Genomic DNA, 24,021 nt, shown 5'->3' on the forward strand with positions numbered 1-24,021 from the left:
GCTTGCAAAGAAAGTTTCACCCCAGGAAATACTCAGTGGGATAAATTCTCACTGCAGCTGGTCCGGATAAGCATCTGGCCTTGAATATCATTAAGGGAGAAATGTTAGTCCTTGCAATCCTATTCCAAAGGCTGCTAGCCTCCCATTTTTTGGCCAAGACATTTGTGCAGGGTGTTTTGTAATGTGGCCTCTCCTGTACAGCCTCCGGTGACTTGGAATGTTGTACAAGAACTCATCCAAGACTGCCTTCTTGTGCTTGATAGGGATCTCCCCCTTTTCACTCTCACTGACAAGGTAGCTTTCCTTATCACCATCACCTCTGCAAGATGTGTGTTTAAACTGGTGGCCTCATCCTATAAAGAACATATTTTGGTAAGGTAGTATTGGGGCCTTAAAGCCTATTTTCTTTATAAGGTAATTTCAGCCTCCCACCTGAACCTGGACATCCCCATTTTTCTGTCTGATTCCATAACAATAAAATAAAAATTCTCTTCACTGCTTGGATGGATTTCATGGTGTACAAGTCTACCTCTCAACCTCTGATCCTATTGGAAAGACTGACTCTTTTTTTTCTATTCCTGATGGTCCCTGTAACCATTTTTTAATGGTTCAAACAGAACATTATTTGTGCTTAAAGTGATTGTAAAGTCTCATTTGTTTCAATAAAAATAGAAAACATGGTATAATTACCTGCTCTGTGTAGTGGATTTGCACAGAGCAGCCCAGATCCTCCTCTTCTCGGGTCCCTCTTTTGTGCTCTTGGCCCCTCCCTCCTGCCAAGTACCCCACAGCAAGCAGCCAGCTATCCGAGGCGAGTCAAAAATCCCTGTGTCCAACCAGAAACTGATCCGCCACCCGGCCCCACCCCTTCTTTCTCTTGATTGACTGACTTTGACAGCAGCGGGAGCCAATGGCACAATCAGGAGGGAGTGTCTCAGATGGCCGAAACACTTGCGGACAACGCTTAACAGAGACAGGGCTCAGCTAGATATTGGGGGGCTGCTGCACGCAGAAGGCTTTTTATCTTAATGCATAGAGAATGCATTAAGATAAAAAACCTTCTGACTTTACAACTCCTTTAAGGACAAACTTCTATGTTTCCCTGTCAAGGTGCACTCTACTAGGTCGGTGAAAGCTTCTTGGGGTTTTAGATCTGTTTCCAAGATTTGTATGACCACCACCTGGTCTTCTGTTCTTTTATCAGTTGTCACCAGAGCAGCAGAGTGGAAATCTTCAAATGTGATTCTACTAAAGCGGGGATATCCCTCACTTTAGGGCAAGTTCCTCTTTTTATTTTTGGTATTAGCCTAAGGACATGAAGTGAGGGGAAACCTCCCCAATTAGACACAGACAGCAGAAAAACAAAAAAAGTTGCCATATCTATTCTTTTCACTACCCAAAACAAACATTTAGGCCCCTTTCACACTGACGTCCCGTTCAGGCCCACCTGTCAGTTTTTCAGGTGGTCCTGAACGGGTGCTCCATAGAGCTCTATGGAGCGTCGGATGTCAGCGGTGACATGTCCGCTGACATCCGACCCGCTCCGATCCGAAAAAGTGTAACGGAGGAAAAAGCTATTTTTCCATCCGTCTGCGGATCGGATCGGGTGACGACGGGCACTGCGGTCCGTCGTCATCCGATCTCCCATAGGGGAGAGCGGCGCTGTGACAGGTCCGTCCCTGCGCAGTATGCAGAGACGGACCTGTCATCTCCCTGCTCAGCGGGGATCGGCGGAGTGATCCCCGCTGAGCAAACGGATATCCACGGGGCGGATCAGAACTGATCCGCCCCGTGTGAAAGGACCCTTAAAAAATTTTTAATTTGAGAATCCTTTGTAATGGCTAGTGATGTGGAACACTAGTGCTATAATTATAACACGTTACAACAATGAGAATTTGCAGCGTGTTGGAAATTTTCTGCAAGCAGATACCAAGCTTTCCCTTTCATATATAGAAAAAAGAAATTAACCTCTTCCTTAGATAATCTGGGAAAATCCTGCAACAGAATTGTGAGGGGAGTATAGGCAGTTCACCACCCTATGAAATATGTTCTGTGGCCATCTTCTGGAGTGTGATATTCTTGGTGTTCAGGTCATAAAAAAATCATCTAATTACCCTTAATTTGCTCATCGGATCAGTGATGAGACACTGGTTTTCCATTGGCAACAGATGTACAGTACATATGTATTCCAGGTGCACTATCACAAATTGAAAACCTTCCAACTTATTAGGATCAGTAATGCATTACCCAATAAAGTGATTATTGATTTAAAAGCAGTGGCAGGTGCTTGCGTTGTCCTGATTTAAGCAGCAGTCTAATATGATTGCATAAGTAAACCAAATAAATCATGTGCGAAAATAAAAAAATTTGGTGAAAATGGCCTTCGCCATTAAATATGAATGGCAACACAAAATGCACTGGTAAATAATTCATTTTAAAACTTGCTGGTTTCAGTTAATGTAATTTGCTGTAATAATAGTTTTCAAACATTAATGCTGTTTGAGATGCATAGCAGATGATGACATTTAAGCCTAGACATTCTATTTATTACTTCTGAGCAAGAGAATTTTTTTTACAGACATGCATGTACGTAGTCTGGAAGGCAGTGCAGTAACCCATAAACCAATTAGGGATCAAAAAAAAAGCTTCCAATCAGAAACAAAAATTAAACTTTGAACGGAAAACAGGGAGCCATTTATACTATATTGCTCTAATCAACCTTTTGTAATTGGTACAATGATTTGAAAAAGCACACATGCTGATTGTTCCCTAACATGCAAAAAATAATGTTTGAGTGTTTGAGTCTACGCTCAGGTGGACTTTAAATGAGCAGGAAGAGAGCACAGGATAGCTCAGGCTTGAAACTCAGAATGGAATCTGAGATAGAGCTCTGTTTGGACTTAAAAAGCTTTGCTTTGCCACATGTTTTTGTGGTTGTCGGGGACCAGCCCCCACCGTATAGGGAGGAGACTACTGTATAGTTTAGCGCCGGGCAAGGATCTGTTTTACTATTTTTGTTTGTTTTCACAATTTTGCAAACATCTGCTAAATAAACCACCAGATTTTAAAGAACTTGCCACTAGCCAGTAGATACTGTGTTACTCTCAAGGCCCTGTCAAAGCGGAACTGTCCGAGAAGCGTGTAGGCCATATCGTTTCTATTTTGCCTGGGACTGGTACACCCTGACTTCAAACTTCCAAGACAGTAACTCATTTTAACTTGTTTACTCTCAGAAGGTACTGCCGTATGGCAGATGAATAATGTCGTATGGCAGATGTTTGTATGTTTTTTTTATAATTCAAGTATGTGTATTATCTTTTTATTATACTCCTCTGCGGCACAATTAAAGTTCTACCTTTTTTTTATTTTTTAAACATAGTCACATATTCTTAGGGGATGGTGCCTCTGTAGGAGTACCTGTGATTCAATGTCTACCCTAACCCATATATATATATATATATATATATATATATATATATATATATATATATATACACAGTGCCTTGCGAAAGTATTCCGCCCCCTTGAACTTTTCAACCTTTTGCCACATTTCAGGCTTCAAACATAAAGATATAAAATTTGTATTTTTTGTGAAGAATCACCAACAAGTGGGACACAACTGTGAAGTGGAACGAAATCTATTGGATTTTTGAAACTTTAACTAATAAAAAAATGAAAAGTGGGGCGTGCAAAATTATTCGGCCCCCTTGCGTTAATACTTTGTAGAGCCACCTTTTGCTGCGATTACAGCTGCAAGTCGCTTGGGGTATGTCTCTATCAGTTTTGCACATCGAGAGACTGAAATTCTTGCCCATTCTTCCTTGCAAAACAGCTCGAGCTCAGTGAGGTTGGATGGAGAGCGTTTGTGAACAGCAGTTTTCAGCTCTTTCCACAGATTCTCGATTGGATTTAGGTCTGGACTTTGACTTGGCCATTCTAACACCTGGATACATTTATTTGTGAACCATTCCGTTGTAGATTTTGCTGTATGTTTGCGATCAGTAGGGGGGACGGGGTGGGTAAGTTAAGCTCCAGAGATCCACGCTATAGCCGAATGATGGCTACAGAGAGGACCTGCATTGCCGGGACTACGTCTATTGACGTCATCCCATGCACGAGCGGCCTGCACGCCCCCTAAAGGGCACGTACAGTGCGCTCTTTGATCAACGAGTCTCATAGACTCGCTGGATCACAGATCGGAGTAAGGGGTCGATCCCGACCCTTTACCACGTGATCAGCTGTCAGCCAATGACAACTGATCATGTGATGTCAACACAGCCGGTAATCGGCTATTTTTTGCAATCAGTGCCTGGACAGTGCTGCTGCACATCAGTGCCATCTATCAGTGCCCATCAGTGTCACCTACCAGTGCCCATCAGTGCCACCTATCAGTGCCATCTATCTGGTACTTATCAGTGCCACCCATCCGTGCCATCCATCAGGACCCATCAGCGACATCTTATTTAATAGACACTACTAAATCTACTAAATTGTACAGTTGAATTGCAAATATTTGTGTCCGGTATTGTGTGAACAATCAATATCATGCAACTACTATGTTTAGATTGAAATAACTTGAAAAAGGGAGCAATTGAAGCACCTTGCCATTACACTTACCTATATAGCCAAAAGTATGTAAATACCGTTTTGAATCATTGATTTTTTTTGATTTTTTTTTTTTGGTATTTCTAATGTAGGGAACTGTTAAAGTGGTTGTAAAGGCAAAACTTTTTTTACCTTACCTATACCTCTCTGTATTAAGGTAAAAAACCTTCCAATACCAGTACCTCCGGCCCCCCTGCCTAACACCTGAATCCTCTATCAATCTAACGTTGTGCCCCGCTGCAGGTCTCCTTTTTCCCTCCATGTGCTCTGGCTGACAGCAGCTAGAGCAATTGGTTTCAATCGGAAAGGTGGAGGAGCCTAAAGCACTGGCAAGGGTCCCCAAAAGAGAAGGTTTGGGGCAGCTCTGTGCAAAACCATTGCACATACAATGGGTATAGAAAACATTCACCCCCTTTTAAAATAATGACATTTTGTTGTATTTTATCCAGCTGTCAGAGCAACTTATAACATCAAAATGAAAGATATACCACCAACATGTAAAAAAAAAAAAAATTAAAGAAACTCAAAAACAGAATCCCTGAATGGGAAAAGGAATTCACCCCCCCCCCCCTCACTTTCCTCAAAAATGACAATGAAAAAAAAAACTTTCCTGGAGCATTTCAGTCTGATAGTGCAACTGAAGCAAACGATCAACTATGGGTGGCAAGGCACTGTCAAAAGATCTCTTGGATAAAGCTGTTGACAGGCACAAGTCAGGAGATGGCTACAAAAAAAATAATTAAAAGGCTTTATCAATGCCTAGAAGCACAGTGAAATGTATTATTAAGAAGTGGAAGGTATTTGGTACAGCACAGACCCTCCCTGGATCAGGACATCACTGCAAACTGAAACAGCCAGGAGGAAACTGGTCAGAGAGGCTACCAAGAGGCCTACAGCAACTCTGAAGCAGTTAGGCTCGATTCACATCTATGCATGTTGCTTTTGAGCATTTTTGCGGTGCTTGCCACGTTTTTGGACACGCGTTTTTTTTTTTTTTCTTTTTTTTTTCTTTTTTTTTTTACACTGTGGTTGCTTAGCAACCAGATATATACAGTGAAAAAAATGAAAAAAAATAAAAGCGCAAATCGCGGCAAAAACACGGTACTTGCGTTTTTGATGCAGGTCCATTGACTTCTGTTACATGCAAAACGCTGCATTTTGCATGAAAAAAAGTCCCCGACCCTTTCCAAAAACGCAGAGGCACAAAAATGCATTGATGTGAACATGTTCCATAGGAACCCATGTTAAAAAATTTCCTTGCATTTCTGCAAAATGCATCAAAAAACGTGCTAGTGTGAATCGAGCCTTACAGGGCAAAGGGTAGTCATTGCATGCGTGCGACGACAATATCCCAAATTATACGCAAATGTGGCTTGTATGGGAGGGTTGCAAGAAAATAAGCAACTCCTCAAGAAAGGCCACATTTAGTGAGCTTTGCCAAAATGCACCTTAAAGATGCTGAGGTCACATGGAAAAAGGTGTTTTGGTCAGATTAGACTGAAATTGTATTATTTGGCCTCAACACCAAACAATATGTCTTGGAGAAATCCAATGCAGCTCACCATCCAAATAAAACCATTCCTACTGTAAAGCATGGAAGTAGTAATATTCTGTTATGGGATGTTTCTCTGCAGCAGGGACTGGCGCACTAGTCAATATACAAGGAGTAATGGATGGGGCAGAATATAATTCTTGAAGAAAATCTGCTGCCCTCTGCCAGAAAGTTGTCAATGGGAAGAAGGTTTACCTTCCAACATGACAATGACCCAAAGCACACAGCAAAAATTACCACTAAGTCATTGAAGGAGAAAAAAGTGAATGCCCTTGCATGGCCGAGTCAGAGCCCAGACTCAAATCCCATTGAAAATGTGTGGAATGACTTGAAGACTACATTCCATAAACGGTCACTTTTAAATTTAAGTGAACTTGGGCAGTTCTGCAAAGCAAAAAGGGGAAAAATCACACAAAATCACGTTATTGTTGCACTGTGAGTCCGACTGCGGGTCCCGTGGACTTGCTGTCTGCTGGGATACCCGCAATCGTCTCACGGAGAGGAAAAACGGGGAAATGCTGATGTAAAAAAGCATTTCCCCGTTCTGCCTAGTGACACTGTCACTGATCACAGCTCCCTGTAATCAGTGTTCTGTCACACACAGCCCCCGCCCCCCAGAGTTAGAATCACTCCCTAAGATACACTTAACCCCTGCAGCGCCCCTCTTGGTTAACCCCTTCACTGTCAGTCACATTTACACAGTAATCAGTGCATTTTTAAACGCACTGATCGCTGTATAAATGTGAATGGTCCTAAATTAGAGCCAAAAGTGTCCAATGTGTCCACCATAATGTCAGTCACGATAAAAATCGCTGATCGCCGCCATTACAAAAAAAAGACACTATAACTTTTGTGGAAACCAATCAAACGCTTATTGCAATATATATTTATTTTTTTTACCAAAAATATGTAGAAAAATACATATCGGCTTAAATTGAGGAAAAAAATGTTTTTTATATATATTTTTTGCTGATATTTATTATAGCAAAAAGTAAAAAATAATGCTTTTTTTTTTTTTTCAAAAATTGTCGCTCTTTTTTTGTTTATCGCAAAAATTTAAAACCACAGAGGTGATAAAATACCACCAAAAGAATGCTCTATTTGTGGGGAAAAAAGGACGTCAATTTTGTTTGGGAACCCACGTTGCACAACCGCGCAATTGTCCGTTAAAACAACGCAGTGCCAAATCGCAAAAAGGGCTCTGGTCTGCAGCCAGCCAAATGCTTCGGGGCTGAAGTGGTTAAAGGGGGATGATTCTTTTCTATACCCACTGTACTGCTGTCAGTGTGTTAAATACTTCTGACTCCTCCTTTATATGTGATAAGCTCTCCTGACCTCTGCATCCTGTGTGTTTTATATCCTCTTGACCCCTATTCTGTCTGTCAGGTTAACACTTCTGAGGCCTTTATTCTTTGCATTATATGCATTCCTGACCCCTACTCTATTCACTACATACTCCTGATGCCTGCACTTTGTGTGTCACCTACTCTCGTCCTGTGCATTTTGCATTTTTCTTACTCCTGACCCCTGCACATACATGCTCTTGAACTCTGCACTATATAAACTAGTAAGAGAAAAAAATTACTGCACTCCTAATCTAAAAGATTAAAAAACAAAAACCCAGTTACAGCTGCAGCTACCAGGATGTGATACACATTCAAAATACAATGCATATAAAGAACAAAATTAGCTGCGCTACCTACCCCCACTGAGGCTATTCCTGTTTGTGCAAAGAAATGAAAATTAATCAGATAATTCCAATAGATTAAGTGAAATCAGCTAGAACAATTCATATACAATCAAAATGAAGTGATAAATGCTCAAAAATTAAATATGATTAATAACAGTTGATTATATTCAAAAAGTGAATAAATAATTATAAATGAATAAATAAATTCCTTAATTATTGACTATATAAGTAAATTAATTTAAATTAATTATAATCAATAAATAATTATAAATAAATACAGTGATTATTAATTATAATTAAATAAGATAAAAACCCAGTGACAAATTAATAAAAAATGATATCCATAAAAAAGGTGAACCAGTGAACCACAACCAATGAGAAAAAGTCCAAACAAAAAGTCTTTATAATTAATTTGTCACCCAAACTGCACCAATCCTGACTCCTATTGCGGAAACGCTTTCGAATGGACCATGGAGATTTCCATATAAGCAGGCAAGGGTTTAGATGATAACTCGGAAAACACAAAGAAAGCCTCCCATAGCGTAAACCAGGCAGGATATTTTTATTTAAATAAACAAAATATACTCACAAACATAGCAGTAAAAAAACATGAAATTTCGACCGGCATGCGAACGCCCGTTCAGAAGGTCAACGTAATTGCGTCAGCACATCTGGACCACCCACTCACAAACATAGCAGCAAAAAAGCATGAAATGCCGGCCGGCATGCGAACGCCCGTTCAGAAGGTCAATGTAATTGCGTCAGCACATCTGGACCACCCGCTCACAAACATAGCCGCAAAAAAGCATGAAATGCTGGCCGAAGGTCAACGTAATTGTGTCAGCACATCTGGACCACCCTGGTGGTCCAGATGTGCTGACGCAATTACGTTGGCCTTCTGAACGGGCATTCGCATGCCGGCCGACATTTCATGCTTTTTTACTGCTATGTTTGTGAGTATATTTTGTTTATTTAAATAAAAATATCCTGCCTGGTTTACACTATGGGAGGCTTTCTTTGTGTTTTCCGAGTTATCATCTAAACCATTGCCTGCTTATATGGAAATCTCCATGGTCCATTCGAAAGCGTTTCCGCAATAGGAGTCAGGATTGGTGCAGTTCGGATGACAAATTCAATCAGCGTTTACATACCGCTTTCTGGTAAGCGTGCATTCCCACTGTTGACTCACGGGTTTCTGGCTTGGTGAAGGTGGATCGCACGGCTGACTGGCACCTTCTTAAAGAGATATCTCTTCCATTATAAAGACTTTTTGTTTGGACTTTTTCTCATTGGTTGTGGTTCACTGGTTCACCTTTTTTATTGATATAATTTTTTATTCATTTGTCACTGGGTTTTTATCTTATTTAATTATAATTAATAATCACTGTATTTATTTATAATTATTTATTTATTGATTATAATTAATTTAAATTAATTTACTTATAGTCAATAATTAATGAATTTATTCATTTATAATTTAGTCATTTTTTTAATATAATCAACTGTTATTAATCACTATATTAATTTAATCATATTTAATTTTTGAGCATTTATCACTTAATTTTGTTTGTATATAAATTGTTCTAGCTGATTTCACTTAATCTATTGGAATTATCTGATTAATTTTCATTTCTTTGCACAAACAATAATAGCCTCAGTGGGGGTAGGTAGCGCAGCTAATTTTGTTCTTTATATAAACTATGCTGTCCATTACATACTCCCGCTCTTTTTATGTTATTTTGTACAGTATATACTTTTGACTGCAGTGTGTATTGTCGCAATAGTTGCTGGTTGCTAAGTAGACATTGACTGTTTAATTACGTATTTTATAAGGTAGGCATGGACAAAGCGGTATTCTGTGTGCAGAAAAATCTGTAATGGAAAAGTTTACATTATTGTGATTGTACTAAAGTTTATAAAATTCTTTAAGAATTTTGCTTGAAGCACAGTAATTAAAGAAGTACAACCAAAGCTTGTTTGCTCTGCACTCCTGTGACCCATTTTCAGCAGACAGTGGGCTGAAGCCCACCGTCGGCACACATCAATTAACCAGTCCTGGCTGGGGAAAGTTTGCGACCATCCAGATTCCGACTCAGCCTCTCAACGAGCCAATGAGAGCCTGAGCCATCCGCTCCCACCCCTTCCACAGCACAGCTCTCCAGTACACGCACGGGGAGGGGCAGAGCAGAAAACTGGTGACTGACAGTCATCGGCTCTCAGCTCATGGAGCACTGAGAACTGAGTGATCAGTGGTCTCTGATTGCTCAGTTCTCAGTCTTGGAGCCGGTGGGGGACAGATGCAGCATTGAACCGATGCTGCATCCACTTAGGTAAGTATGATTTCTCAAACAAAAGACCCCTAAAATTCTCTTTTAAGGCATTTTATTGTGGGTATAAGGATTGTGGCAAATGTGTGCTGTTTATACAGTGAGAAGCCTCTTAACCATGCCCTTTTAAGTCCCTTCCACTGTTGTCACAATTTGCTCACACTCACCATTCAATGAGATGCACTTTACGATCGATCCCCCAATTGCAGGTGAAGTGAATAACTCTATAGCAAGCACGCTATATGGACCACTTACTGTCTAACTTTATGTTGACCATATCCCCCATTAATCTCATCTTGTAAAAGAGAGAATAAATTGAATTCAGGTAATCTTTCCTCATAGCTAAGCTCCTCCATGTCTCTTATCAGTTTGGTCGTCCTTTTCTACACTTTCTCCAGTTCTCCAAATTACTTTTTGTGAACTGGTGCCCAAAACTGAACTGCTTATTCCACATGAGGTCCTTCTAATGTTCTCTTTCTGCAGGCCATACTTCTTTTATTACAAAAGATTTTGCTTGCCTTAACCTCCCTGGCGGTATGATTCAGTCTGGAATAAGGTGCTGAAAGCGGTACAATTATTTTGCATGGAAATCTGGCTTTTATTTTGTAGTCCTGTAATTCTTAGGAATAACGCTCTGAAATCTCTTCAAACCAGAGTCTAGCGGACATCCCGGGTATGATAAAGTTTATAATATAATAAAGAATAATAAAAATTATTCAATAATGTAATCAAATCCAAAAAAAACTGAAAAAGGGACATGTTTTGGTTGCTATGGACAATCTCCAAATTCCAGGCAGAAAAAACTGTATTTATAATATAAAAGTGCATGCAGGGCATTGCACAGACCACTAGGGACAAAGGGGGTGTGTATTTTTTAATACAGCACTGTAATCTGTAAGATTACAGTGCTGTGTGTGTTTTGTGTCTTTTTACTTTTTTGAATTTGCCGCCGTTCTCCGCTCCCGTGCGTCGTAACGTCGCAGGGAACGGAGCTCGGCGGCATTCGGCACTGTGAATCGAGCGGAGGACAGCTCGGTCACACAGCGCGGCGGACATCGCTGGATCCAGGGGACAAGGTGAGTAACTCTCCCTGTGTCCTCCCCTGCATCGAGCGATGCGATCCCGAGTCTGGCTCGGGGTTACCGCTTATGTAATTAAATTCCCAACCCGAGCCAGACTCGGGATTACCGCTAGGAAGGTTAAAAACCATAGCTTGCCATTGCATGCTATTATTAAGTTTATGATCTACCAAAACACCCAGATCCTTCTTCACCATTGATTCTCCTAGTTATACTCCCCCAACTATGTATGAGGAATGTATATTTTTTTAGCCCCAAGTGCATAACTTTACGTTTATCAACATTGAACCTCATTTGCCACATTGTCGCCCAATTAAACAGGACATTGAGGTCAGCTTGTAAGTTGGAGACATCCTGTGAGGATGTTATTCCACTGCAAAGCTTGATGTCATCTGCAAAGGTTGAAATGGTAACTTTGATCCCAGGCTCTATATCATTTATAAATATATTAAAAAGTAACAGTCCCAACACTGAACCTTGGAGTACACCACTGAATCCTTAGACTATTCAGAGTATGAATCATTAACCACTAATCTCTGAATACGTTTTTTTTTTTTTAGCCTGTTTTCTATCCATTTGCAAACTGATTTTTCTAAGCATGTAGACACTACCTTTATATATTAGCTGTATATTGGGGACTGTATCAAATGCTTTTGCAAAATCCAAGTATACCATATCCACAGCCATACCTTTGACAAAGATTTTGCTTACCTCTTAAAATATATTTTTTATAGCAAAAACTCATCTATGTGGTCTTTTATGAAACTCTCCAGTATCTTTGCAACTATACAGTAGAAGTTTAACGTACAGATCTATAGTTACTTGGTAAAGACTTTGACCTCTTTTAAAATATAGGCATCAAATTGGCTAATCCATTAGTACTATGCCAGTTATTAAAGAGTCCGTAAAATTTAGAAACAATGGCTTTGAAATGAGAGCTAATTTTTTTAGGACATGTGGGTGTATGCCATCTGATTCAGGTGCTTTATTAACCTTTATTCTGTTTAAATATTTCTGGACCATATTAATTGTGAGCCACAATAGATCATTTGGGCACGAGTCATTATCATCCCCATTATGGACATGAGCTTCCCCATGCTCCTTTGTATACACAGAGCTGAAGAAGGTATTTAATAAATCTGGTTTCTCTTTGTCCCCAGTCACCCACTCCAGATTATTTTGTAAAGGGCCTACATCCTCAGACCCGACCTTTTTACTATTAGAATATTTTAAGATTTTTTGGGGGTTTGTCCTACTCTCTTGCAATCTGTCGTTCATTTTGAATTTTTGTGGCCTTCATTTCCGATTTACATATTCTGTTATATTTTTTGTAACATTTAAATTATAATAGTGTTCATTCCTTTTTACATTTTTTTAAAAGATCTTTTTCTATTATTTATATGTTTTTTTTTTTTTTTACTTTGGCCAAAAGCCACAGGTTTTACTTTTAGCCTTTTTTGCAATGTGTTCACATTCAGACATTTTGAAGAATTTCCATTTCTGTTTTGTCTTCATCGATGCCAATATTCCCTCCTAGTCTAAGTCTTGGAGAGCAGCCCTCAGCCTTGGAAAATGTATTCTCTTAAAGTTAGAGTTCTGTAGGCCCCTAACACTCCTTCTGTCTACAGTAACCTAACTTCCTACCTGATAATCCTGACTTGCCCCTCTACCCTCCACATCAACCCCATTAAGCACCTGCTTGGTGAGCAGAATACCCCTTTCATGGTTGTCGCTTTTACCCAGTGTTGTAACTTGCTCCTCCAGATCTCTAATGTGAGCTTCCAGAAGGCCAACCCACTTACATCTGTTGCAGCGGTATTCATCCTAGATGATGCACTGCACAAAACCTTCAACCTTGCTAGCACTCATTATCCTAGTTACAATATTAATATTACTAAAAGGAAATTCCAGATTTTACTTACAGGTTATTAAATTTACCTTGGTTTACTATTGTTGTCTGTGGTTACAATCTTAGTTTATATCCTAGCTGCCTAGTATAATTTCCCTAAGTTTCTCTAGTCATAACTGTGGTGTTTATAATTTTTCTTTCTTCAGGCTTGTTACGGAATCTTGAAAGTTCCCACAGGAAATTGGCTATGTCGATCTTGTGCCCTGGGCGCTCAAGCTAAATGTTTACTATGCCCAAAGAGAGGTGGAGCTTTAAAACCTACAAGAAGTGGGACTAAGTGGGTCCATGTCAGCTGTGCCTTATGGATACCTGAAGTAAGACAACATATAATGCGTGTTTACTAGAATGATATTTGTTTTAAATGTGTGCAGACGTTCATTCATAAATAGAGAAAATATATGTTCCTGTATAAGTAGCATCCCTGAATTCTAGGCTTGTGCTGTACACAAGTTTCATTATGGGCCAAATTGACACTAATGCCGCGTACACACGTAGCCGACAATCCAACGGACTTAGACTGGCGGACTTCCCGCCAGACTGTCCGTCGGACTTTCGGAACGGGCTACTTGCCCACTCAGCGGACTAATACGGCGTACTAAGTCCGCCGTACTATCCGCCCTACTTTTGAAATGAACGGACTCGCCCACACACGCGGAGGAAAGTCCGCTCATTTCGAGCGCGTCTCCAGGTAGGCGGGGCCCGCGAAGGGACTTAAAGGGGAATCCCAACGCCGAAAAAAATCGGCGTGGGGGTCCCCCCCAAGTCCACAACAGACCCTTGTCCGAGCACGCTACCCGGCCGGCCAGAAAAGGAGGGGCGAGCGAGCGCCCCCCCCCCTCCTGAGCCATACCAGGTCGCGTGCCCTCAACATGTGGGGTGCCTTGGGGAAGGGGGGGCTCCGCGGCCCCCCCCACCCCAAAGCACCTTGTCCCCATGTTGATGAGGACAAAGGCCTCTTCCCGACAACCCTGGCCGTTGGTTGTCTGGGTCTGCGGGCGAGGGGCTTATCGGAATCCGGGAGCCCCCTTTAATAAGGGGGCCCCCGGATACCGGCCCCCCACCCTATGTGAATGAGTATGGGGTACAATGTACCCCTACCCATTCACCTGTAAAATAAAGTACAAAAAAACACAACACACAAGATAAAATAATTTATTGCACAGCTCCGGGGGTCTTCCATCTTCGGGGGTCTTCTCGCCGGACTCCTCCGCTATCTTCTTATAGCTCTTTTGCTAGTGGAGGAGCCCGGCATTCTTCTTCGTCGCCGCGGCCTCTTCTTCCAACTTCGGGGGTCTTGTCCCCCTCTTCGGTTCTTCTGTCGGGCCACCGCGCCTTCTTATAGCTCTTTTACAGGCGGTGGCCCGGTCTTCTGTCGCTGCCGCCTTCCGTTCTTCTTCTTCTCCTGGAGATGTTGACTCGAGGCTCTCTCCGGCCGCAATGCCAGGGACGCGCTGCGTGGTGACTTATATAGGGACAAGGGGCGGTGTCATCGGTTGATGTCACATGGGTTGATGTCACATGGTGAGCCCGCCCCTTACGATGTCACAGTTCCGGAGGATGCTGGGACTGTCGCCATGTGACATCAACCCATGTGATGATAGCGGAGGAGTCCGGCGAGAAGACCCCCGAAGACGGAAGACCCCCGGAGCTGTGCAATAAATTATTTTATCTTGTGTGTTGTGTTTTTTGTACTTTATTTTACAGGTGAATGGGTAGGGGGTACATTGTACTCCATACTCATTCACATAGGGTGGGGGGCTGGTATCCGGGGGCCCCTGGATTCCGATAAGCCCCTTGCCCGCAGACCCCGACAACCAGCGGCCAGGGTTGTCGGGAAGAGGCCCTTGTCCTCATCAACATGGGGACAAGGTGCTTTGGGGTGGGGGGGCGCGCGGCCCCCCCTTCCCCAAGGCACCCCCCATGTTGAGGGCACGCTGCCTGGTACGGCTCAGGGGGGGGGGGGGGGGGCGCTCGCTCGCCCCTCCTTTCCTGGCCGGCCGGGTAGCGTGCTCGGACAAGGGTCTGTTGTGGACTTGGGGGGGACCCCCACGCCGATTTTTTTCGGCATTGGGGTTCCCCTTTAAGTCCATACCAGGTGGCGGGGCCAGCGGCATCTCCTTCGCGGGCCCCGCCTACCTGGAGACCCGCTCGAAATGAGCTGACTTTTCTCCGGGCGGGAAAAGTCCGTTCATTTCAAAAGTACGGCGGACTGGCACACACACGGCCGGATTGTCCGCTGAAATGCGAGTCCGGCGGGAAGATTGGAGTGCAAAACTACTTTCTAAGTCCGCCGTACTTTCGGGTCAAAAAAGTATGCCGGCTACACACGGGGGGGATTGTCTGGCGGACTTCAGTTTGCCGGACTTTTCCACCCGCTTGATTGATCGTGTGTACGCGGCATAAGGCCCACGCTTCTTGGAACTAAGCCCTTTGGACCAGGAGTGGTATCCAGGAATCTATTAGTGGAGGAACATCGCCTCCTCTTGCTCTGCCATCTTATAATCACTAGGTATGTACTGAGGCATTCAATAGGTAAAAAGGCAATGCTGAGATTTTAGCTTTTCTGATCCTCTTAGCTCATTGGATCTGTCCAAAAAATAAAAAAAAGACTCTGCAATGCCTGATAAGGAACTTCCACTAGATTAATAAGTAACCAGAGTCCACATGATCTAGATGCCGAAAACTTCTTTAGGTTTAGGAGCAGTTTTTTTTTTTTGTAATGGAAACTGTGTTTTTTGTTATAAATATTAATGTGATTTGTTAATGCCGACATGAGGGCACGTTTTAGTGAGGCAAAAACACAAAGAGAGCAGCGCCATCCAAGTGCAGCAATAAGTAAACATTTTATTCCAAAAATACAAGTGGAAACTCAGAACGGCTCTGGGGCGGCGGTGCACGTCGCTTCCAGATGGAGAAAGAGTGGGGAGGAGCGCGCATTCGGAGCATGCATCTTCTTTTGTCAGGCAAACTTCTATAATTATACCACATGCACTGACATCTCTTTGATCCTGTGAGTTTCCACTTGTATTTTTGGAATAAAATATTTACTTATTGGTGCAATTAGATGGCACTGCTCTCTTTGTGTTTTTGCATCCTACAGAGTCCCTTCTAGCTTCTTATGAGCCGGCACCGTCCACAGTCAGCTTACCCGAGACCACCATTAGTTCATGTGCTGTGCTCTCACTCATGGGGACCCCCTGTGAAAGGGAGTTTTTAATTGCCCACTCTCTTCATCAAGCTGAAAGAGTGCACATGAGTATATGTACTTGTTCTCAAGTTTTAATGATGGATCAACTTGAAGTGACAGACAATTATTTGCCCTTATCCAGGTAAGCATTGGATGTCCAGAAAAGATGGAGCCTATTACAAAGATTTCACACATCCCGCCAAGCAGATGGGCTCTGTCATGTAGCCTGTGCAAAGAATGCACTGGTACTTGTATTCAGGTATGTCATCCATTTCCTTGTTACTGTTAACATACACTTATCTGTTACACACAGTTTCTAGTGATTGGTATAATCTGTAATTATTGGTAATGTAAATAAGATTCAGACATTGCTATATATTTGTTTGACTTATTTTATATGGAGTATGACAAAGGGAAAATAATGCAACAGAACACAAAATCATTATATGGGGCTTTATGTCACTGTTCAAACTTGGCTAGTAGCTTCTCCAGTCTTGTGATTAAGAATTAAATAAACTTTATTTGAACATAAAAATGTTCCCTAAATAAATATTTAAAGAAGACGGAAAGGTGGGTGACTGGGGACTTTTTTTTTAAGAGAACGCATATAGGTTGTTGCACAGATTTAAAGCACTAAAATACAGTAGGAAAAAAAAAAGGTCTAACCATTTTTCCTTAGACTAAATAAAATGGTCCAAAAGGCTGTATCCTCCTTTTCCTGCTAGGTTCTGTGGTCTTGAGTGCAGTAATTTTGGCTTGGCTGTGTCAATTTTGTAAAAGTCTTGTGCATTTTTGGGCCAGTAGTGGTCAGGACATATTTTATGAGATTGCTTTGTAGCCTGGACACACACTTGCCAACACCTATGTGAGACAGGGCAAATTATGGGGTCAGGAATATATGACCGGGTGTCATGGTTATGCAGTGATCTTCCTCTGTTTGCTTACCTCCTCTCATGTGTTCAGACTGAGGCCAGCCACTTCTACCTGGTGGTTTTTATAACCTCTCCTCTAAGCGTGGCTCCACCCCAGGCCCTATCAGGGAACCCTATATTAACCTGTGCATTGCAAGCCAGCGGTGCTGATTAACCATTGTGTATTCATTGTGTGTTTGGCTTCCTGTTTCCTGCTTGCCGTGTGCTCTATGTTTGTCTCTGGTACCGACATTGGCGTGTTCTCAACGATTCCTGTCTGCTTGTGACCATAAACCTTTGACGTGTACTCTGTTGTTTCTATCTGTTAGTTGCCCTGACCTCGGCCTTATTCCCTTACTATCCTTGCCATTCCAGCCTGCTGCTTCCTTCTCCTGTAGTCTACTGTGAGCGTAAGCTGTAAGACCCTAGGGGCCGCGACCTGGAGCCAGACTGCAGCGAAGTCCATCCTCACCACTGGAGGCTCTGGCGAACACCCACTGGCTCTTAGACTCCGCGCCCTGGGGAATCTGTGCTCCAGCTCCCATTGGGATTTGTGTTAGTGATCCTGTAGACCTGTGTCCTGAATCTCCCTGGGTACAATCCGCAGCAGTCAGTCCTAAGGTCTACTACCTAGCGGTGCATTTCCGACTCCTACGGGGTGCATCTGTCACCTGGTCTCAGGTGACCTGACGCCGGGTATTAGAGATGGATATCCAACAGCTATTCTGCTTCCTTCAAGACCACAGAAGAGGTCCAGACTTAGTACATGTTGTTTTTAAAGTAAAAGTAGTTAAATTTGTTGTAAACCCTTTACAACCACTTTAACCTACAGGTAAGATTAAGGCTTACCTGTAGGTCCTTGAAATATCTCCCAGACCTGCACGTTCTAGGATATATTTGCAATTCGCTATACGGCGATTTCTTCTGTGCATGCGCTGGAGTTATAAAGGGCACGCTGTGCTGTTTCTAGCTCGGGTCATGCCATTAAATCGGCTCCTGAGCACATGCGAGGGAGTGACATCACGGGACTCCGGCCAGTCACAGAGCCGGAGTTTGCTGCCCCAGAAGGAAGAGGGTTAAAGAATGGACGCTCGCTACTAGCGAGGTAGATGGGGACATTGCAGCCTTTTGTTTGACAATATAATTCAAAATTTGTAAGTGTAAGGGGTCCCTCTAGCAAATTAAGTTTAGATCGTACAAAAGAGATAAGCTGATTGTACCGAAATATTTCAGGGCATATAGGGCATCCTTAAAATATTGCAAAGAGTATGGTTGATCCCCATTGAGGTATTCACCTATCCTAAAAAGCCCCTTGTTAAGCTACCATAGGAATGGCATCAGAGTCAGTCTGGGTGAGAACTCAGGGTTGCAGAACAAGAGGGCCAGAAGGGTATGTGGAGATGATGAGGGCTTTTGATGTTTTACTTCATCCCAAACCACTAGTGAATAAGACCGGGTAGGACCCAAAATAGGGGGGCGAAGACGGCTAAGAAGCCACATTGGAGAGCCAATGACAAAAGGGTGGCACGAGAGCGCTTCAGCAGAGACCCAGAGGGGTGTAGATCCCTTGGCTGTTGTGTAGGAAAACTGAGTTATTTGAGCAGCTTGATAGTAAGCCTGTATGTCAATTTTTTCATTCTGTGTTTTTTATTACCCCAAATAAAGCCAAAAGGACTTCTGATTGTAAACACTGTAGATCTCCCCTTGGGACAGCAGTTGGTAAGGTTCTAAAATAATAAAGTATCCTGGGTAGAAATGTTGTTTTAATAGAGTTGATTCTGCCAAACCAAGATAAGGGGCAGTCTGCCCATCGTCGTAGATCTTCCCAAAGTCGATGCAAAAAGTGCAGGATAATTAGCCAGATAAAGAGCATCAATCGAAGATGTCAGTTGGATGTATAAACATGGAAGGGAGTTTAACGGCCATTAGAAACTATAAGTATTTCGTAAGGTCAGCGCCGTCGAGGGAGGTAAAGAGTAATTAAGAGCCATTGTTTTTTGGGTACTCAAAGAAAGCCCTGAGAGCTGGCAAAATTGGTGTAATAATATCAGCAAATTAGGTAGGGTAATTTGAGGATTAGTGATATACATGAGGGGGTCGCCATTAAACAGCATTTATGTTCCTGTTGCCAAAACATATGCCATGTATACTAGGATGAGATTGGATTGCTATAGCTAAGGGTTCAATCGGCAATGCAAATAGAAATGGGGAAAGTGGACAACAATGTCTTGTTCCATATCGGATAGGAAACAATAACGACCTTTAACCCCTAATGGAAACCTGGGCCGATGGATTGCTATAAAGCATTTTCAATAGCGAAATAAAGGTAGCGCCAAATCCAAAGGCCTCCAAAATGGTAAGTAAGTATTCCCAATTTAAGCTATCAAAGGCCTTATGAAGGTCCAATGAAATAAGTAATAGTTCCCTAGATAAACTTCCCACTTGGAGCGTATCAGTGCTATAGACTGACGCCTCTGATCTAACGGTTGCCATTCATTTATAAACCTGGATTGGTCTTTATGGACATATTGCGCTAGAAATGTACCTAGATGTTAGAGCTGCATGATTAATCCTTAAGAATAGAAATCGTGATCTTTTTCCCTTCACGATCTTCAAAACAGCATGTCACAATTCTTTCTAACAAGTGCAGATAGTTCTCACAGCTGGAAAAGAAAAGAAAAAAAATCCAGGCAGCCTGCCACATTTAATCACAATGCGCAAATAAGTAGAAACAAAGTATCTTTTCATTCTTTCATCAAAGGAAACAACTCCAGCGTGTAAATAAAGGAAGTTTAACCATTTGAAGACCAAACCTTTTCTGACATTTGTTGCTTACAAGTAAAATTCATTATTTTCTGCTGGAAAATTACTTGGAACACCCAAACATATTTTTTCTTTAGCAGAGACCCTAGAGAATAAAATGGTGGTTGTTGCAATATTTTATGTCAGTCTTTCAAATGCACCTCTTTTTTTTTTTTTCTAAATACACTTTACTGAATTTAAAATAAAAAATTAAACCGTAAAGTTAGCCCATTTATTTTTAATTTTTTTGTATAATGTGAAAGAAGATGTTACACCGCGAGAGTAGTGAGAGAATTGTGATCTTTATTCTAAGCAAAAAAAATTGTGATTCTCATTTTAGCCAAAATCATGCAGCTCTACTAGACGTAAAGCTAGAATTTTTGTTAGAATTTTGAGATCACAATTAATCAGTGAAATAAGGCGATAGTTAAGGATGTCAGTGGAGTCTTTATGTGACGCTAATGTAAGCCCTATTTTCATCAAGAGGTATGCCAGGTAGAGAATTTATGATTGGTCCAGTGTATTTCTCTGCCTTTTTAGTAAGGCAAACATTAAGTTCCATGCGGGCCTGTCCGAGTTTGTTCAACAAATCAGGGTGTGGGAAGTCTTGTGTTGGGTAGCTAGGGCTTCATATTCCTTAGTTTTGGCAGTGATCACCTTGTTGCAGGCTTTCCTAAGTCTAGACATCGACTGAATCAAAAACCCAGAACAGAAGCTTTGTGTGCCACCCAGTTGATGGCGGGAGTTGTGTCCTCTCCCTTACTAGTCGAGATATGTGAGACTTGTCTAATATATGATCTAGCGCCAGATTAGAGTCACCGGCCAAGATGATGCCCCCCTCGAACTCCAGTGCTAAAGATTGAAGGAATGGAAAAAGTGCCACCTGGTTCATATTAGGGGCATAATAAACCAATAATGTTACCAAGTTCCCTTTTACCAATAAGTATCACCTTTCTTTGTCCTTTAGTATTTTAGTTTTGGTAAATGAAACCATCACGAGAGAGTGCTACCCCTTGTTTTTTTCTCTGTAGCACTAGCAAAATAACAAACAGGGTAGCCTTTACGCATATAGCCTTTATATATATATATATATATATATATATATATATATATATATATATATATATATATATATATATAAAATATATTCTCCTGGAAGACTATAAGGGGTGTGAGGGCGTTGGAGGATATCACTGGGGAGGGGGACCTTATCACATTTGACCAACTAAAGGTAAGACATGACTTACCAAAATCTTTTTTCAGTACCTGCAGCTACGTCACGCTTTTCAAAGCAGTTCAGTGACCAAAAAGTGGTATTTCTTCCCTCAACACTTGAGACACTCTTAAAGGAGGAGGATCTAGCAAAACCTTTATCAACAGTTTACAAACTTCTATTTAAAAAAAACACAGCAAGGGATTTCTAGATGTAGAGAGCACTGGGAGGATATGTAAGACCATCCATTTAAACATCTGGTCTCCGCCAGGGACCGTTTAATTCAGTTTAAATTCTTGCACCGCATCTATCTCACCCCAGCCAGACTATCCCGGATATACCCATCCACGAGCAATGAATGCTGGAAGTGCATGCATTCCACAGCAGACGCAGTACACATCTTCTGAAAATGCCTGCAAATTCAAAACTTTTGGATACAGGTAACAAGATGTTTGTCAGAGGTACTGAGTATTCCGGTTTCTGTGACTCCTAGGGTCTGCCTCATAGGACTGGTGGAAGAGGTGGTTCCGTCACTGGCACCCCGCACATTTCTAAACATAGGGTTATTTTATGGCAGAAAGGCGATCCTATTGAAGTGGAAAAAATACAATGCACCCACCCTGTCGTTTTGGAAGGGATTCATTGTGGTAACTCAATTCTTCCTCTATATAGAGCCACATTCAGAGCCAGAGGTTGTGAAAAAGTTTAAAAGGGTATGGCAGGCATGGATTGACTCTTCAGAAACAGGGTTTGATTTGAAATAGCAGACATGAAAGCTCAAGCATGATTAACATAAAAGAAAAAGAAGTTTAATGTTTTAATGCTTTACTGTTCAAGTATATCCCCTTCTGAGGGACTCTGAATAAATTGGAATATGGACAAAGGGACAAAATGGAGTACGTAGAGGATGTTGCATTACAGTTAAAGGTTGGATGGTGCATGCTCACACGGAGAATAAGATGTGGCAATTGGTCGGGAAATTTGAACTATGTTAGTTCTCATTGGTTGTTTGGCCCTGCATGGCAATACTGGGGGAGGGGGGGGTGGTGTGTATGTTGCCCACCCAAGGTTAAGTTTTTGCACTTTTTGTGTCTTTGTTTGTATTGTGAAGAAAACTCAATAAACAGATTATTTAAAAAAAAAAAAAAAGTTGATGCTACATCATGAGAATCTTAGAGAATTGTAATCTTTATTCTAAGCAAAAAAAAGTGTGACTCTAATTTTAGCCATAATTGTGCAGCTCTACATTCCATTGTAGCTCTGGCTGTATGTTTAGGGTTGTTGTCCTGCTGGAAGGTGATCCTCCACCCCAGTCTCAAGTCTTTTGCAGACTCTAACAGATTTTCTTCTAAGATTGTCCTGTATTTGGTTCCATGCATCTGCCCATCAACTCTGGCTAATGTCCCTGTCCCTGCTGAAGAAAAGCATCTCCACAACATGATGCTGCCACCACCATGTTTCATAGTGGGGATGGTGTGTTCAGGGTGATGTGCAGTGTTGGTTTCCTCCACACATAGTGTTTTGCTAGTTTTGCAGTAGCTTTGCAGTTGCACCATACTCTTACAATTTTTGGATGATGGATTGAACAGTGCTCCATGAGATGTTCAAAGCTTGGGATATTTTTTTTATAACCTAACCCTGCATTAAACTTCTCCACAAATTTCTAGTGTATTCCTTAGTCTTCTAGGCTATGTTTTGACTACGTTTACGCTGTTTACCTTTTTTATTATTATTAAACAAGTGAGATTTAAATGTACTCCTGTCTCAGTTTGATTAATGGTTTCTGACAGGGTAATCCTCTGCATTGTGTAAAAACACTGTTTGGTCCTATCTTCTCTGATCCTCCCCTTCTTCCGCAGGACCCAAACAATCTCCTGATAGTACAGAGCCTCGGGGGCACTCTGCACATACTCAGTTTAACCACTTAAATACAGGGAACTTATACCCCCTTGCTGCCCAGACCAATTTTCAGCTTTCTGTGCTCTCGCACTTATTCCAATTACTTAGTCATGTGACACTGTACCCAAATACTATTTTTATTTAACCACTTAACAACTGGCCCATAGCCGAATGATGGCTACAGGGCGGTTGTTTAACTCTGGGAGGCCGTCATATGACGTCCTCCCAGAATTCGGCTCTCGCGCGCCCCCTGGGGCGCGCACTCGAGAGCATCCATGACCGCCGGGTCCACATGACCCGGCGCATCATGGATCACGGTAAACGGCCGCTCATCATGGCCGTTTACCACGTGATCGCTCCGTCAAATGACGGAGTGATCACTTGTAAACAAACCGGCGTCATGTTATGACGCCGGTTCCTCCCTCCCCCTCTCTGTACCGATCGGTACAGCGGAGGGGGAAGAGATCGGTGTCGACAGCGCTGTGGGCTGCATCTGCAGTGCCCACATCGCTGCTCACCAAAATTTAACCCCTCAATTCCCTGCCATTACTCTGCAATACCCTGCAATACTCTGCAGTACCAGCAAATAACCTGCAATACTCTGCAGTACCAGCAAATACTCTGCAACACCCGCCAATACTCTGCACTACCCTCCAATACTCTGCACTACCCTCCAACACTCTGCAGTAAAATTCCAGCCAACACTCTGCAATACCCTGCCAATACTCTGCAATACCCTGCCAATACTCTGCAATACCCTGCCATAAATTGCCATACTCGGAGATACCCTGCAATACCCAGCCATAGTCGGTGATACCCTGCAATACCCAGCCAAAGACATCTCCCC

General features: G+C 42.2%; 1 protein-coding gene across 1 annotated transcript in view; it reads left to right on the forward strand.

Moving 5' to 3' along the window:
* JADE2 (jade family PHD finger 2) overlaps window positions 1-24,021 on the forward strand; it is an 855,152-nt gene that overhangs the window by 577,350 nt on the left and 253,781 nt on the right. The window contains exons 7-8 of the mRNA XM_077473934.1: window positions 13,309-13,476; window positions 16,492-16,608. Of these exons, the coding sequence (XP_077330060.1) occupies window positions 13,309-13,476; window positions 16,492-16,608 (285 nt within the window). The remainder of the gene's footprint in view (window positions 1-13,308; window positions 13,477-16,491; window positions 16,609-24,021) is intronic.

The sequence above is a fragment of the Lithobates pipiens genome, unplaced genomic scaffold (assembly GCF_037356315.1).
Source record: "Lithobates pipiens isolate NorthernLeopardFrog02 unplaced genomic scaffold, aLitPip1_a1.2 Scaffold_8, whole genome shotgun sequence".
Taxonomy (NCBI): Eukaryota; Metazoa; Chordata; class Amphibia; order Anura; family Ranidae; genus Lithobates; species Lithobates pipiens.